Source organism: Artemia franciscana, chromosome 17 (genome assembly GCF_032884065.1).
Source record: "Artemia franciscana chromosome 17, ASM3288406v1, whole genome shotgun sequence".
NCBI classification, from domain to species: Eukaryota; Metazoa; Arthropoda; class Branchiopoda; order Anostraca; family Artemiidae; genus Artemia; species Artemia franciscana.
In genome coordinates, this window is record NC_088879.1 from 23,252,350 (window position 1) to 23,266,204 (window position 13,855).

At 37.0% G+C, this 13,855-nt stretch overlaps 1 protein-coding gene across 2 annotated transcripts in view; it reads right to left on the reverse strand.

Annotated features, from left to right (window-relative positions):
• Positions 1 to 13,449, reverse strand: part of LOC136038022 (prolyl 3-hydroxylase OGFOD1-like) — a gene marked incomplete at its 5' end in the record, with an annotated part of 50,682 nt that extends 37,233 nt beyond the window's left edge. For both annotated transcript variants that reach the window (XM_065720962.1, XM_065720961.1), the window contains 1 exon segment: positions 13,330 to 13,449. In XM_065720962.1, coding sequence (XP_065577034.1) covers positions 13,330 to 13,449 — 120 coding nt within the window.
• Between the last annotated feature and the right edge of the window lie 406 nt (positions 13,450 to 13,855).

Here is a 13,855-nt window from a genome sequence, read left to right on the forward strand (position 1 = left end):
TCTGTTTATGAGGAGTGGTGAAAAATTGGAAACCGACTGAAAGTTCCAACACTATTCCCGTGCCATCAGCCAAAACACAGATAACTACCAAACTAGACATACAATTTATCATCTTTTGATGAGACCTACTGACCATGGGATTTTTGTGATGAGATATAGTTGCTCGCCTTTAAGCAGCAAAAAGATAATAAAAAAAAGTCTAGCTTGTGAGCATTTCAGAACTATATTAACTTATATTTTGTTATTTTTTAAGTTTGAGTTTATGTTTTTTAGACCAGTATCAGTGATTTAAGCAAGAACACTGTACATCGTCTTAGTATAACCGCATGATATCTTAAGCGTTGATGTGGCCAGTGCCAAATTTCCAATTGTGTAATTTTCAAACTGATGTGATTTCACTCAAAGTTCAGGATTTAAAAGAGGATTGCACATATATGAAGAGTTGATTTGCTTGGGCATCAACTAAACACCAACGACAACATACCAAAACTCACTGACCAACTTAATTGTAATAATATCCGCTCACTGGGGAAGCTGTTACTCGCTTTATAGAACCTTGTCAAAACTTCCTGATTGACATTGGCTGGCTGGCAGTTATCAGAGCAGTTAAAAGAAGAAGCTACAAGAGTACTTCAGAATGGTTTAAACCCAACTCCAGTCTTTTTCCTTGCAAAAACTAAATAGATAACAATGTAAAAGAGGCGTCATTTGAAACATAGACGTTGTCACCCGTCAAGAAAAACAAATGTCGTCAGCTGAAGATTGGACTATTATTAAGCAATTTTAACAGCTTGAAACTTCACATGAAATAAAATCTTATTTTAGTCCTAGTTTAATAGTTATACCTTTTCAATGGGTGTTTGGGATTACTGGTTGTATCATTTGTAAGAATTTGGATGGCTATTTTGTAAAACTTTTTGGAGGGCCCTGTGGATCCGACCCGAAAAATAAGGGGTATACTAATGGGGCTACTAACCTCTCAAAACACTATTACGCAGATCTTACGCAATACAATAGTACATATGTTTGTGATGTAATGGAATAGTACACCGATTAACCAAGCCTATAGGTGGCTTTTACGTTTCATTGCATAGATTCTAGCAAGTCTTACATATTGAAGTTAATGAGATGATAGGTAAGCATCGTTGCGCCAGGAAATTCAAACGACCTTGTCAATGGTGAAGGTTTTTGGGCAGAGGAAACTGTAGGTTTTAGCAAATTTAAATGTTTAATGGTCAAACGGGTTTTGAGGGTCAATAAAACTTGTTGTGGGAATGTTTATCTATTTTGAGAATGACGTAATCTTGCGTGACTTGTCAGACCTGTTGAGAATGCAGCATTCTCGCGTAAATTGTTAGACATCAGGGACCGCCGGTCAAGCGGGGAGCCCCCGGTTGTAACTGAGAACACCGGATTATTTACCTATGTTGAGAATAGCGTAATCTTACGTGACTTGTTAGTCAAGTGGGGAATCCCTGATTGTAACTGAGGAAGGCAAGCGCGTGTGCGTTACCCAAGGGTAACGTCCACGGGAGTGATTTCGTAATGGCAGTGCACGGACCAGACCAGAGCCTTAACCATCTGAACCAGCTGACTATTCATAATATTTTGATTCGGGAAGTAAATTCTATGTGACAAGTTATTGGCTGCTTGTTTCCAATCCATTCCACTCGAGAGTACGCAAATATCCAAAATTGTTATTGATTATTGATCTATTAGACGCACCTGCTTGTTACAATGTAATACTTTTTTAACGTCACATAGGCAATACTTTCTTTTGATTCTCAAATGGCTTTGCAGGACACTGATTTTTATTGTATATTGTAAGAATTCTTGTTATAAGATGTATGGGTCGTTTACCTAGGATTAAATCTCTTCTTGTTATAGCCTTGGAAATGTTTTTGTTTGTACGAATTGATTCATGTTAAATAACAAGTACCAATTGAAAACAACATTTTTGTATAGAAGACACGAAAAGGGTTTTGGAAAGGGTAGTTGGTGTTGGGAGCTTGTCGAGTATGGGTAGCTTGGCTTAGATGTGAGTAAAATGAATTGTTCCTTCTCAATCTCATAATAATAAGTTACTGGTTTCTACTGCGTGACATGAGTCTCGCTGTAATAATTTAAATATCTTGGAACATTTTGTTTGGTCACGTATTAGTTAGCAATTAGTTTATTTTAATATCTTAAAATTCTTATTTCAGTACGAAGACTATGCAAGATTGTACTTATATTACAGGTTATAAAACCCGCAAGAAAAGTCGTTCTGTCGAGGATTGTCAACCTAAATGTTGAGAAATTCGCCATAGGTATATCTACAACATCAAAATATAAAAATGCACGAAAACATTACTTTTAGCCAATAAATCCAGATCCATTGAGCGGAGGGGGTGAGTTATTAGAGGTAAATTCAAAGCAGCACAAGACAAGTGACTTAATTCATATTTTGTTAGTATTATCTTCTGGCAATTCCCAACCTGTGACACTCAATGGCTGATACACGGCACCCTCTGAAAAGCATTATCACGCCTATAGTACCTACAGCACCTCCTACCTTAACTTTAAGGTGTTTCATAAAAGTTATTTATTTGCAATAGCTTACTGAGTTTTAGAATTAAGTCCCCCATCCTCCCGAAAACGTTCCTGTAGCACCTCCCACCTTAACTTTAGACTATTTTATGGAAGTTATTTATTTACGATAGCTCATTGGGCGTCAGAATTCAGCCACTCCACCAGTAAAACTCATTTAACACCTTCAACCTTATCTTTAACCTATTGTATGGAAGTTATTTATTTACAATAGCTTATTGTGTGTTAGATTTTAGTCCCCCTCTACCGTACAAATTTTTCAACAAAACCCACCATAACTTTAAGCTGTTTTATGGAACACATTTATTTAACATGGCTTATTGGGTGCTAGATTTCAGTACCCCTACCCCCGGAAAAATTCCTAAAACACCTCCCACTTGAACTTCAAGCTTTTTTTTATGGAAGTTATTTATTTACTATAGCTAATTGAAACTTAGATTTCGGTCCCCCTTACCCGGAAAAGAGAGGGATGTTTACTGTCATTTTGTGCCAAAAAAAATCAATTTTGTCCAAACAGGATGAAAATATCAGAGAATTCAATTTTTCATAGCCTAAAACTTCAAAACAGAAGGTATTAATCCACCTTATCTTGATAGAACACCCCAGATGGGTGTTTACTGCCACGTTGTGCCATAAAAAAGCCAATACTTGCCCACACAGGATCAAAATATCAAAGAAATAGATTATTCATCGTCTAAAGCTTAAAAACAGTAGATTTTAAGACATCCTATCTTGAAAGATCAACATAGAGGGGCGTTTACAGCCATTTTGTGCCATAAAATATCAATTTTTGAACGTGTTAGTCCAGGACAATTTCAAGCCTGTGGCACTCAATTGCTGACACATGGCACCCCCTGGCGTGCATTATTACATTTAAGACACTTTCAGGCAAAACTATCTGTTTATACTAGAATCGTTCGTTTAAACTGAAAGAATAATTCCCAGTAACATTTCTTATGACGACTCGTGGCAGTTGACGCCAACGTCGCATAAAAACACACACACAAATACAACCATAGTAAGTCAGAGTGACAGGCAAAAACACATTCAGACACACCAGTACTGTGAGAGTGAGAGAGACAAAAACACACAGATAAACTCAGAGTCAGGCACACAAACACACAAAGAGACAGGCAAACACACAATCAGACACACAAGTACGGTAATACAGAGAGACAAAACAATACACAAACATACAGAATCACAAAAGCAAACACACAAACGCAGACACAGGGACAGTCAAAAATACAGTCAGACACAGAGGCACGGTGAGACATAGAAAAAAATAACATAAGCACATAGTCAGCCATACAAAACACAAAGACAAACACAAACACAGGCAAGCGAACAATCAGACACACAAGCACGGTGAGAGCGAAACAAAAACGCACACAAACACACAAAATCAGACAAAGAAATAAACAAACAAAGACAACCGCAGATACAAGCAGACATCCGCTCAGACACGAAGGCGCACAGAGATTGAGAGCGACAAAAACACAGAGTTACATGCACAAACACGCAAAGAAAGACAAACAGACAAGCTAACAGCCACTAAGAAACAAAGGTACACAGAGAAACAGAGAAAAGAGAGAGAGAGAGAGAAAGGGGAGAGAGAGAGAGAGAGAGAGAGAGAGAGAGAGAGAGAGAGCTAGACATATAGACACAGAGAGAGAGAAAGTCGAAAACACATATAAACACAAAGTCAGACACACGAACACAAAAAGACAGACACAGAGACAAGAAAACACCCACTCAGACAGAGAGAGAGACAGACCAGCAAACAGTCGCTGAGACATACAGGCACGGAGAGATAAAGAGATGCATATATGGAGAGAGAAAACACATACAAACAAACAAAGCCTGACACAGAGACAAGCAAACACCCACTCAGACGCACAGACACATAGAGAGACAAGCCGCCAATGGCTCAGGACATAGGAATAAAGAGGTAGAGAGAGTGCGGAGAATGTATAATAGTAGAATGCTAGTTAGTATCTTCACCAGAATGCGTAATATTAATTTAATCGAATATTCCTATTTCTTTCATAACGTCATAAAAACGTTACAATTCCAGGATAATAGGATAAGTTAAGTTTACTCCTTTTTGAACTGATTTGGGAAAGATTACATATTCAAAATTCTAAATGAAGATTTGACAATTAGATATGATACCATTTGCAGCAAATAATATGTCACATTTTGTGAAAGATTATGGAATCTGAGATGATACAAAAAGCACATTTTCGGAAAAAATATGACAAACTCCTTAAAAAAAAATTTGGCAGCTCTGCCCCCAACTCACCCCGGTGACACTGGATCCAGTCAGTATTTAAAATAAGAGGTCTGAGTTCAGAGGTTCTTCTATATATCAAATTTCATTAAGATCCGATCACTCGTTCTTAAGTTAAAAATGCCTCATTTTTTCTAATTTTCCGAATTAACCCCACCCCCCCCAAATCCACCAAAGAGAGTGTTTCCGTTCCGGTTATGTCAATGACGTATTTAGGACCTGTGCTTATTTTTCCCACCAAGTTTCATCCCGATTCCTCCACTCTCAGCGTTTTCCAAGATTTCAGGTTTCCCCTCCAACTCCCCCCAATGTCACTGGATCCGGTGGGTATTTAAAATAAGAGCTCTGAGACACAGTATCCTTCTAAATATCTAATTTCACTAAGATCCTCAAGTGAAAAAAATTAGGTAAAAATACCTCATTTTTTTAATTTTTCCGAATTAACCGTCTCTCCACTTCCCCCCATGTGGTCAAATGGAGAAAACAGCTTATCCTAATGTAGTCTGGTCTGGTCCCTGATACGCCTGCCAAATTTCATCGCCCTAGCTTATCTGGAAGTGCCCAAACTAGCAAAACCGGAACCGAAAGACCGATAGACAGATAGACCGACAGAAATTGCGATCGCTATATATCACTTGGTAAATACCAAGTGCTATGAACAGAGACAAATTCAGATCTGCTACGCGTTTTTGCCACTTCTTCCTATGCAAAAATGTAACATATCCTGGTTGCTCAAAATGGGGACTGTAAATCTTCAATACGGTGTTCTCGGCTAAGATGACTTCAATGATGCAGTTCGATTGCGACAGAAATTGCGATCACTATATATCACTATGTAAATACCAAGTGCCATGGAAAGAAAAAAATCAGATCTGCTACGAGTTTTTGCCACTTCTTTCTATGCAAAAAAGTAACATATCCTGGTTGCTCAAGATGGGGGACTGTAAATCTTCAATACGGTGTTCTCGGTTGAGATGATTTCAATGATGCAGTTCGATCCAACAACATCTTCAAGGAGTTTCAGGCTATTTTTCGAATATTTTTTTAATTTCTTTTTTGCAATAAACCCTTACCATCTGACTGATCGAGATAGTAGTTACTAGTCCTGAATCAGCTTCTAACAGCAATTACGTAGCACTCACTTGACGTTTTTTTTTCTTTTTTTTTCAAAGCAACTTATCAAGTTTTTGGTTACTAAGGGCTAGAATTTGTTCTTTACTAGGTTACATCTGACGCTGCAAACATTACATACATTTTATAATTATTTTTTGTCGAAAGCTGCATTATATTTCAAATATTATGTTTAATTAACCTCAAAAGATACTAGATATAGCAACTTCCTTTCAAATGAGCCCTTAAAGCTCTCTATTTTGTTCCAGCTCCCCACTTACAGTGACAAAAAAAGAGGGAAAAAAGAGGACACGTTGGTACTACCCATGCAAAAAAAAAGGATTTTCCTTGTTGCTGAAACCAGTGGGGCTGTAAGTTTTTCGCATATGGTTGTTGGCAATGGGAATTCCAATGGTTTACTTTTTGTTTCGATCCGACCGGTTTACGACGATTTTCGGATTATTTTTCGAAATTCCCATAGGTTAGTTTTCAAAATATCATTTTAGTATTAGAGCTAATCGAGATAATAGTTATCATTCCTGAATCAACAAAACCGGCAATTTTTTCTCACCATCTATTTTTTTTAACGTGTTTTAATTTTTGGCTGCTTTGGGCCCTGGTTCGTCCTTTACGAGGTTGCCGCTATAGCATATTTTCACATTCGTAGAATATTCGTTGCGACAAAACCAGTTATGACGAAACTCGAGTGTTTACTATTATTTTTGTTTCTAATAAAACCTTCCTCCAAAGTTAAACAACCACAAGGCAAAGGGAAAATTGAGCCGGAACTGAATACGTCATATCAGCTGAAGTTTAGACAACTGACGTCATACCTAGAAAGATATATTTGCAAAATAAGAAACAATGATCATTTCTTCGATTTTCAAATTATTATTTGGTGCAAAAGCATCTCATTTAAATTTTACATGCTGATTGCTTGCAAAATCACCGGTTATTTGTAACACATAATAAATAATATCAAATTTATATTATGTTTTAGAAATGACATCTAGTTTGGTGTAACATAAGGACAGGTGTTAGAGAAAGAGAAAAAAAACTGACAAGATTTAAAATGTCCTACTCAATATATGCTGATGATAGTTTAAGAAATCATGATGAAAAGTGGCTAAAAAAATATCAAATGAAAAAGATATTTCAGACTATGGACAAAGATACTAACACTTCTGAGGGTGACGATCTGTTGTTACGTACGACTATCCTAAACTCTCCGGGGTATGAAACAGTCTATGCTCCCAGTGAAATATCAAACATAGATACAGAAAACAAGTTCAAGTCTCCTGGTAGAAACAACGTAATGTTGGAAGCATGCGATGCTATTGGCCAAGACAATGACGATCTAAATATGGGAAATATGTTGCCGCCTTATACTGCACATTCTCCCCGATTCCAAGCATTCGATACTTACAATCAAATGGCAAGCGTCTATGCTGGAAATGGTAAAAGGGATGTGCCGTTTAAGTGCTCTGACAGAAGTAGCAAGGTTCTGAAACAAAGTAACTTATCACCTTCCCTTTCATATTTCCAAGAATGTAAGTCAAGTCGCACTCCTATGACAACCTTGGATCCAGAACATGCTGTCCAAGATGAAAAGTGGCTGAAAAGAGCTCAAGTGATGGAGGTATGCAAGACTACTGACAAAGACATTGGCCCTCTTAAGGGTGAAGATCCATTATTAACATCTCCAAGAAATTTTCCGGAATTCGGAATATTTTATCCACTCAGTGAAATTTTGAACATGGATACAGAAAATGCTGTATTGGATTATCTGCCCAAGTCTCCTAGTAGAAGCAACATGATATTGGATGCATGCGAGGCTATTGACAAAGACAATGACGTTCCAAATGTCGGAAATACGTTCCCACCTTACACTACAAGTTCTTCGCGATACAGAGCATTCGATATTTCCAATCAAACGGGAAGTGTCTATGCAGGAAATGGTACGAACGATCTGCCTTTTCAGTGCTCTGACAGAAACAGCGTAGTTCTAGAAGAAAAGATCTTATCACCCTTCCTTTCATATTTCGAAGAATGCAAGTCAAGTGGCACTCCCATGCCGACATTGGATTCAGAATGTGTTGTGCAAGATGAGCCGCTCAATTTGTCGTGCAAAACACAATCAACGAAAAATACGTATTCAAACCCTCTTATGTGCCATCGTTGTCCCGAAAAACCTGAACATTACGTTCAGAAAAAATGTTTTTTGCCAAGAGTAGCATGGTTATATCAGTAACTGTTGCCTATTAAAGAGATTCATGACCTTCAGTAACCAAAATTTAAGAAGAAGAAAAAACGGGCTTTTAAAGAAGCTGGCTACCGACAAATATTTCCCATATAATACTAACGTGATAATATAACTTCTTATCGTGACTCAACACCAATTAAAAAAAAAATATATTTGACCAAAATTAAGCCAATTTTTTTTTTTTAACGACTTCAAACTTATATGCATGGGCAAAGAAAACACCTATCTTAAAACAAATCAGGGTGGAGGCATGAACTCCTAAAAATTGAATGAGCAAAAAATTTATTGGAACAAACAGCTTAAAGACTTGCTCTCTAAGTCTCTTGCCCTAGAGAACCCTAATGTTGAAAAAAATAGGCTAAGGGCACTAACCTAAATAGGATAACATACAGTTTGGGAATGATCCGAAACATCTTTTTCCCTAATGGATTTCAATCCGCAATTCCCTTGGCCAAGGGAAGATAATGTACAAAAGACGTGTTTAATGCCTGGGACCGTATGTATGTTTTTTTTTTTTCAATAAACCTGGAACCCTTATTGTATGCAGAAAGTGATGGGGCATTTTATATCCTATCCCCACCACCACCTAGACATTTTTTATGTCGAGGTGGATTTATTTATTAAAAAATATATGCAACAAAAACAATACCCAGTGGCAATAGCCTTTTCAAAAATAGTTTTGTGGATTAGGGGAGCTTATTGTAAGCCTCAAGGCCAAGGAAATGCCATTGCATATAAAAAAAAAATAAAGAAGAAAAATTACTTGTCCCTAAAAGGGGGACTGAAAAGGACCAAACACTTTTTTGAAACGACTTGAAAACCACTATCATGTGTTTGGTAATCTTTGTTTCTTTTTAAGTTTTATTTGATTACAGTTCATTTTAATTTTTGTTTGTTTTAGGTTTCATTCATCAAGGCAACACCTGCCATTTCTAAGCGTTACTTAGTTATGTTTCATCTCCTTTTTAGTTAGTTTTATCCTTTTAGAATAATCTCCGTCTGTTTTGAAATTGTCTTTTTACATATTACTTTGTATTTGATTGTTTTAAATTTTAACTTACTTTTCTTTGAAGGTTTTTTTTTGGGGGGAGGGGGTGTTTTAAAGCTAATCGTAACTAAATTAGTAGTGGTGGCCATTTGGTTCCAACCCGACAGATAAGGGCAAACTATTAGAGCTACTAACTCCTCAAGACGTTCTTACGCGTACCTTTGTCTTATGCAATACTATAGTACATTTGTTTGTTATGCAATGGTATAGCACACCTGATTAACTAGGAATAGAGGTGGCTTTTACGTTTCATTGCATACAGTCTAGCATGTTTTACATGTTGAAGTTAATTAGCTGTTAAGTAAGCATCTTTGCGCCAGGAAATTCGAACGACCTCGTCAATGACATAGGTTTTTGCACAAAGGATGTTGTAGGCTTTTGCGAAATATAAATGTTTATAGGTCAAACGGATTTTGAGGGTCAGCGATACTTGTGTTTGGGAACCTAAGACCGACGTAATATTGCGTGACTTGTTAGATTTTATTCAGAATGACGCATTCTTGCCTAACTTGTTAGAGGTCAGGAGCCGCCAGTCAAGTGGGGAACCCCCAGTTGTAACTGGGGACGCCAGAATGTTTGCTTATCTTGGGAATAATGTAATCTTGTGCTATTTATTAGATTTATTGAGAATGACGCAATCTTGCGTGACCTGTTGTAGTCAAGTGGGGATCCCTGACTGTAACAGAGGATGGCACACACATGGGTGCTATATAATGGCGGCGCACATGTCAGTATTACGTAATGGAGGCGCAGAGGTGACATTTATGTCGTGACGGCGCACACGTGGGATGTTACATGATACTTTAAGCAATTTTTTCTTCAAGATTTTTGTCAGCTTTAGGAATCGAATGTAGGACCGGAGATTTCTCCAATCACCATAGCTTTAACCATCTAGACCAGCAAATCATTAATAATATTTTGAATTTGGGAAATAGATTCTAAGTGACAAGCTATTTATTACATTTTTTCAATCCATGCCACTCGAGTGCACGCAAGTATCCAACGCTGCTATTATACAAAAGGAATAAAATTTTGTTGCTTTTACTTTACTTTCAATTAAACTTTTGAACATGACATTTTGTCTACTGTCGAGTCTTATCTGTAACAGTTTTCATCCAGTAGAAATACGGTTTTGACCCGGTCTTTGAGTGAAGGAATTTTTTTTTGTCGCCAAAATGCTCAGAAACAGTTCGTTTAATAACATATCTGAAATCGTCCTTGCAGAAATACTCCTTTTTTAAGGGGAAAATCTCGAGTTTAAACTTTCAGAAAATTTTCCAAATTGAAAAATCGTTTTCCATTATAAGGCAGTGGAGATCAAAAACGGCGTTGTAATTTGAAAATTCCATCACTTGTTACCCCATTTCCACCCTAAGTGAGGTCAGAAGGGAGGAAAAATCAGAATCTTAAGTTTTTTAGTATTTGGTGGATTGAAAGGTCGTTTCTTATTATTTCCAGTCCGGAGAGATCGAAAACGACATCAGCATTGAAAAGTCGTATCATTTAGTACCGTACCCCATTTCCATCCTAAGTGAGGTCAGAAACTTCCAGGAAAAAATATCATTGTAAGTAAAATTACCCAGTCCCCCAGTGAGAATATCAGAAGCTTCGTTCCTGGTTTCGTTTGCTTCGTTCCTGGATTTGACAAATTCAGTTATTATTTAAAAAAAAGTATGAAAAGTAAAAATGAAAGCAAAAACAGCAAAAAGGTACACTTAAACCACAACTTCGCTTACGATTACTCTGACAGAATATCAACTTCGTTTTGGTTAAAAAGACATTGAATAAAACATAAAATTTGGCCGTTTTAATGTTGCAAACAAAAGGGAAAACAGTGCTTTACCATAAGTGTTACTTCTCCAGTCAAGCTTGCTTAGAAGAAAGAATACTTCTCTCCAAATCAGACAATTTGTCTAATATTATAAAGCTGATAGCTGGAAAAATAGTGGAAGCTGGGTGTCAAGTACAAGAAGCCAAAGATGATGCAGACGTTTTAATAGCAAAGACTCCAATTGCTGAAGCCAAGAAGAGGAAACCTGCTTGATAGGGAATGGCATCGACCGTTTATTTTCAAATGGTGACGTGATTGTGCTCATCGACAGTTCTAGTACCTGACGGCAGGGGCCGGGAACTTTCGTCAAACGGTTAATGCCGATTATGACTGATACACCGTCTGCTCCTGAAAGCCTTCTCAAACTGATTTACTCCAGCTGCAAAAGTAACTGCAATAGCCTTCAAGGCACTTGCAAAAAGAGTGACCTTTTCTGCACTATTGCTTCTAGCCTGTGCTATGGAACCAATGTGATTAAGCCAAATTTTGTGTTTTGTTCAATGTCTTTTTAACCAAAACGAAGTTGATATTCTGTCAGAGTTATCGTAAGCGAAGTTGTGGTTTAAATGTACCTTTTTGTTTAGTTTTTTGCTTTAATTTTTACTTTTAATACTTTTTTTTAAATAATAACTGATAATAAATAATAACTTAAATAATAATAAACTGAAAGTTTAAACTCGAGATTTTCCCCTGAAAAAAGGAGTATTTCTGCAAGGACGATTTCAGATATGTTATTAAACGAACTGTTTCTGAGGATTTTGGCGACACGAAAAAAATTCCTTCACTCAAAGACCCGGTCAAAACCGTATTTCTACTGGATGAAAACGGTTGCAGATAAGACTCGACAGTAGACAAAATGTCATGTTCAAAAGTTTAATTGAAAGTAAAGTAAGGGCAACAAAATTATATGCATAGGACTTCTAAAATGGGTAAAGCGTTTGATGGTTTTGATAAATCCCTAAAGCTAGTTTAATGAGGATTACCAACTAAAATAGCTAAATTTTTCCTACCATGCATGATGGAACAAATGTAGGATAAGCGTCGTGGGATTTCTAGGATTTTTTAAAGATAACATAGGGTCTAGGCGCCCTTACCTAGCCTATTTCTCTATCCATTAACTATATAGTAGGCTTTTTCTAGGGTAGGTGGGCCCCAGCAGTGAAATTAGACATATGGCGTTTTGAAGAACTCTAGAGACTAATTTTTAGGGCCTTTTGATAATTCTGAGTGAAACGGCTATTTCATAGTTTTCACCTGGTTCAACGAGGGGAACAGGGGTGGATCAAGGAAATATGAAGAGGAGGTAGGAGACCCTACAATTACTTGAGATCCTTAGAAAACGAACCTCTCAAGTTCCTACGAGGCTACGACCATTGCTTCTGTGAACCTGGGATACCCATCACTCTTTACTAAGTTAGTACTAGCACGTTGACTCTGATTCCATGCCCGGACACACAGTTGGGAATAAATTCACGCAGTTTCGCCCCGAACACATCCTCTAAGGATTGTTTTCAAATTTCAGGCAACCCTACCCCCCCCCCTAAAAATCCTTTCACGGCCCCCTGTCTACCAAAATTTTGCCAACGCTTAGCAATGCATATCCAAGATACCAGAGTTTTTGCAAAGCACAAAGGCAAGATGGCTAAATGGGATTTCGTTGCAGATTTGGTATCTGCAACGAATTGTTGGTATATAACAACTTTAACAACTTACAGTGGTTATATTAACAACAGACCTTCAGTAGCTTTCTCACTGTTATAAATTGAAAATTCAATTAAGTAGGAATGAAAAGAAAACTGAAAATCATAAGTTTAAAAAGTTACACAGAGAAGTATGCATCAGATAGCTGAAATTTCGAATTCCTTTTGATTCTCCTCCTTTTCACTTTGCTGGCTACAATTTCATATTCTACTGCACCTCAAAAACAGTGATCCAGCAAACAGCTAAAGAGTATTACTAAATGAAAATATAAAATCGCCATAATTACTAAAACAAGATTTTTACATTTATTTTTATTTTATTTTAAAAATCCCGTCCTGGGTTAATAGTGGCATATGCTGTACCTCTGATGTACCTGCAAGATTATGTTAAACAAGAAAGTTACAAGAGACCTTCAAACTTTGTTAGCAAAACCAGCGTCCTCTTCTATTTCTTAGTTTATTATTTTCCCTTCAAGGCCTTAAATAAAATCTTACCATCAGAACTGTATAGATCCAATGTTCCTCCATCATCAGCGGTCCAGTTTTCATCAACAAGATAAAAGATGAATGCTATTCTCCTTCCTTCCAACTCATCATCGTGACAGAGCAGGACATCTAGAAATTGTTGTGAATTCAGTGATGGACAGGTATACTAATAAAATATTTGATGTACTATGGATTTGTTCGAAAACACATTGAAGTATGTACCTCTCCGTAAGCAGAATAATAGTCATCTTCTGGAGATAGTTCAAGGACAGAAACTTGCTATTGAGGTAAACATTTCTTTGATGTAAATTCTTTACACATTTTATTTTCTTTTCACGTCTTTTCCGGTCAAAACTAAGTATTTATTATAAATATGTATATACTTTCTCTCTCTCTCTTTCACTCTTTCTTGTTAAACAGTTCATGGTAACAAACTGTAGGTAATGAGCGACCCGGCTCAATAGAAACCGAACTCTAAAAAACCGAATCTTGATACCAATAGATACATCAAAAGAATCGGATTTTTATGCCAACT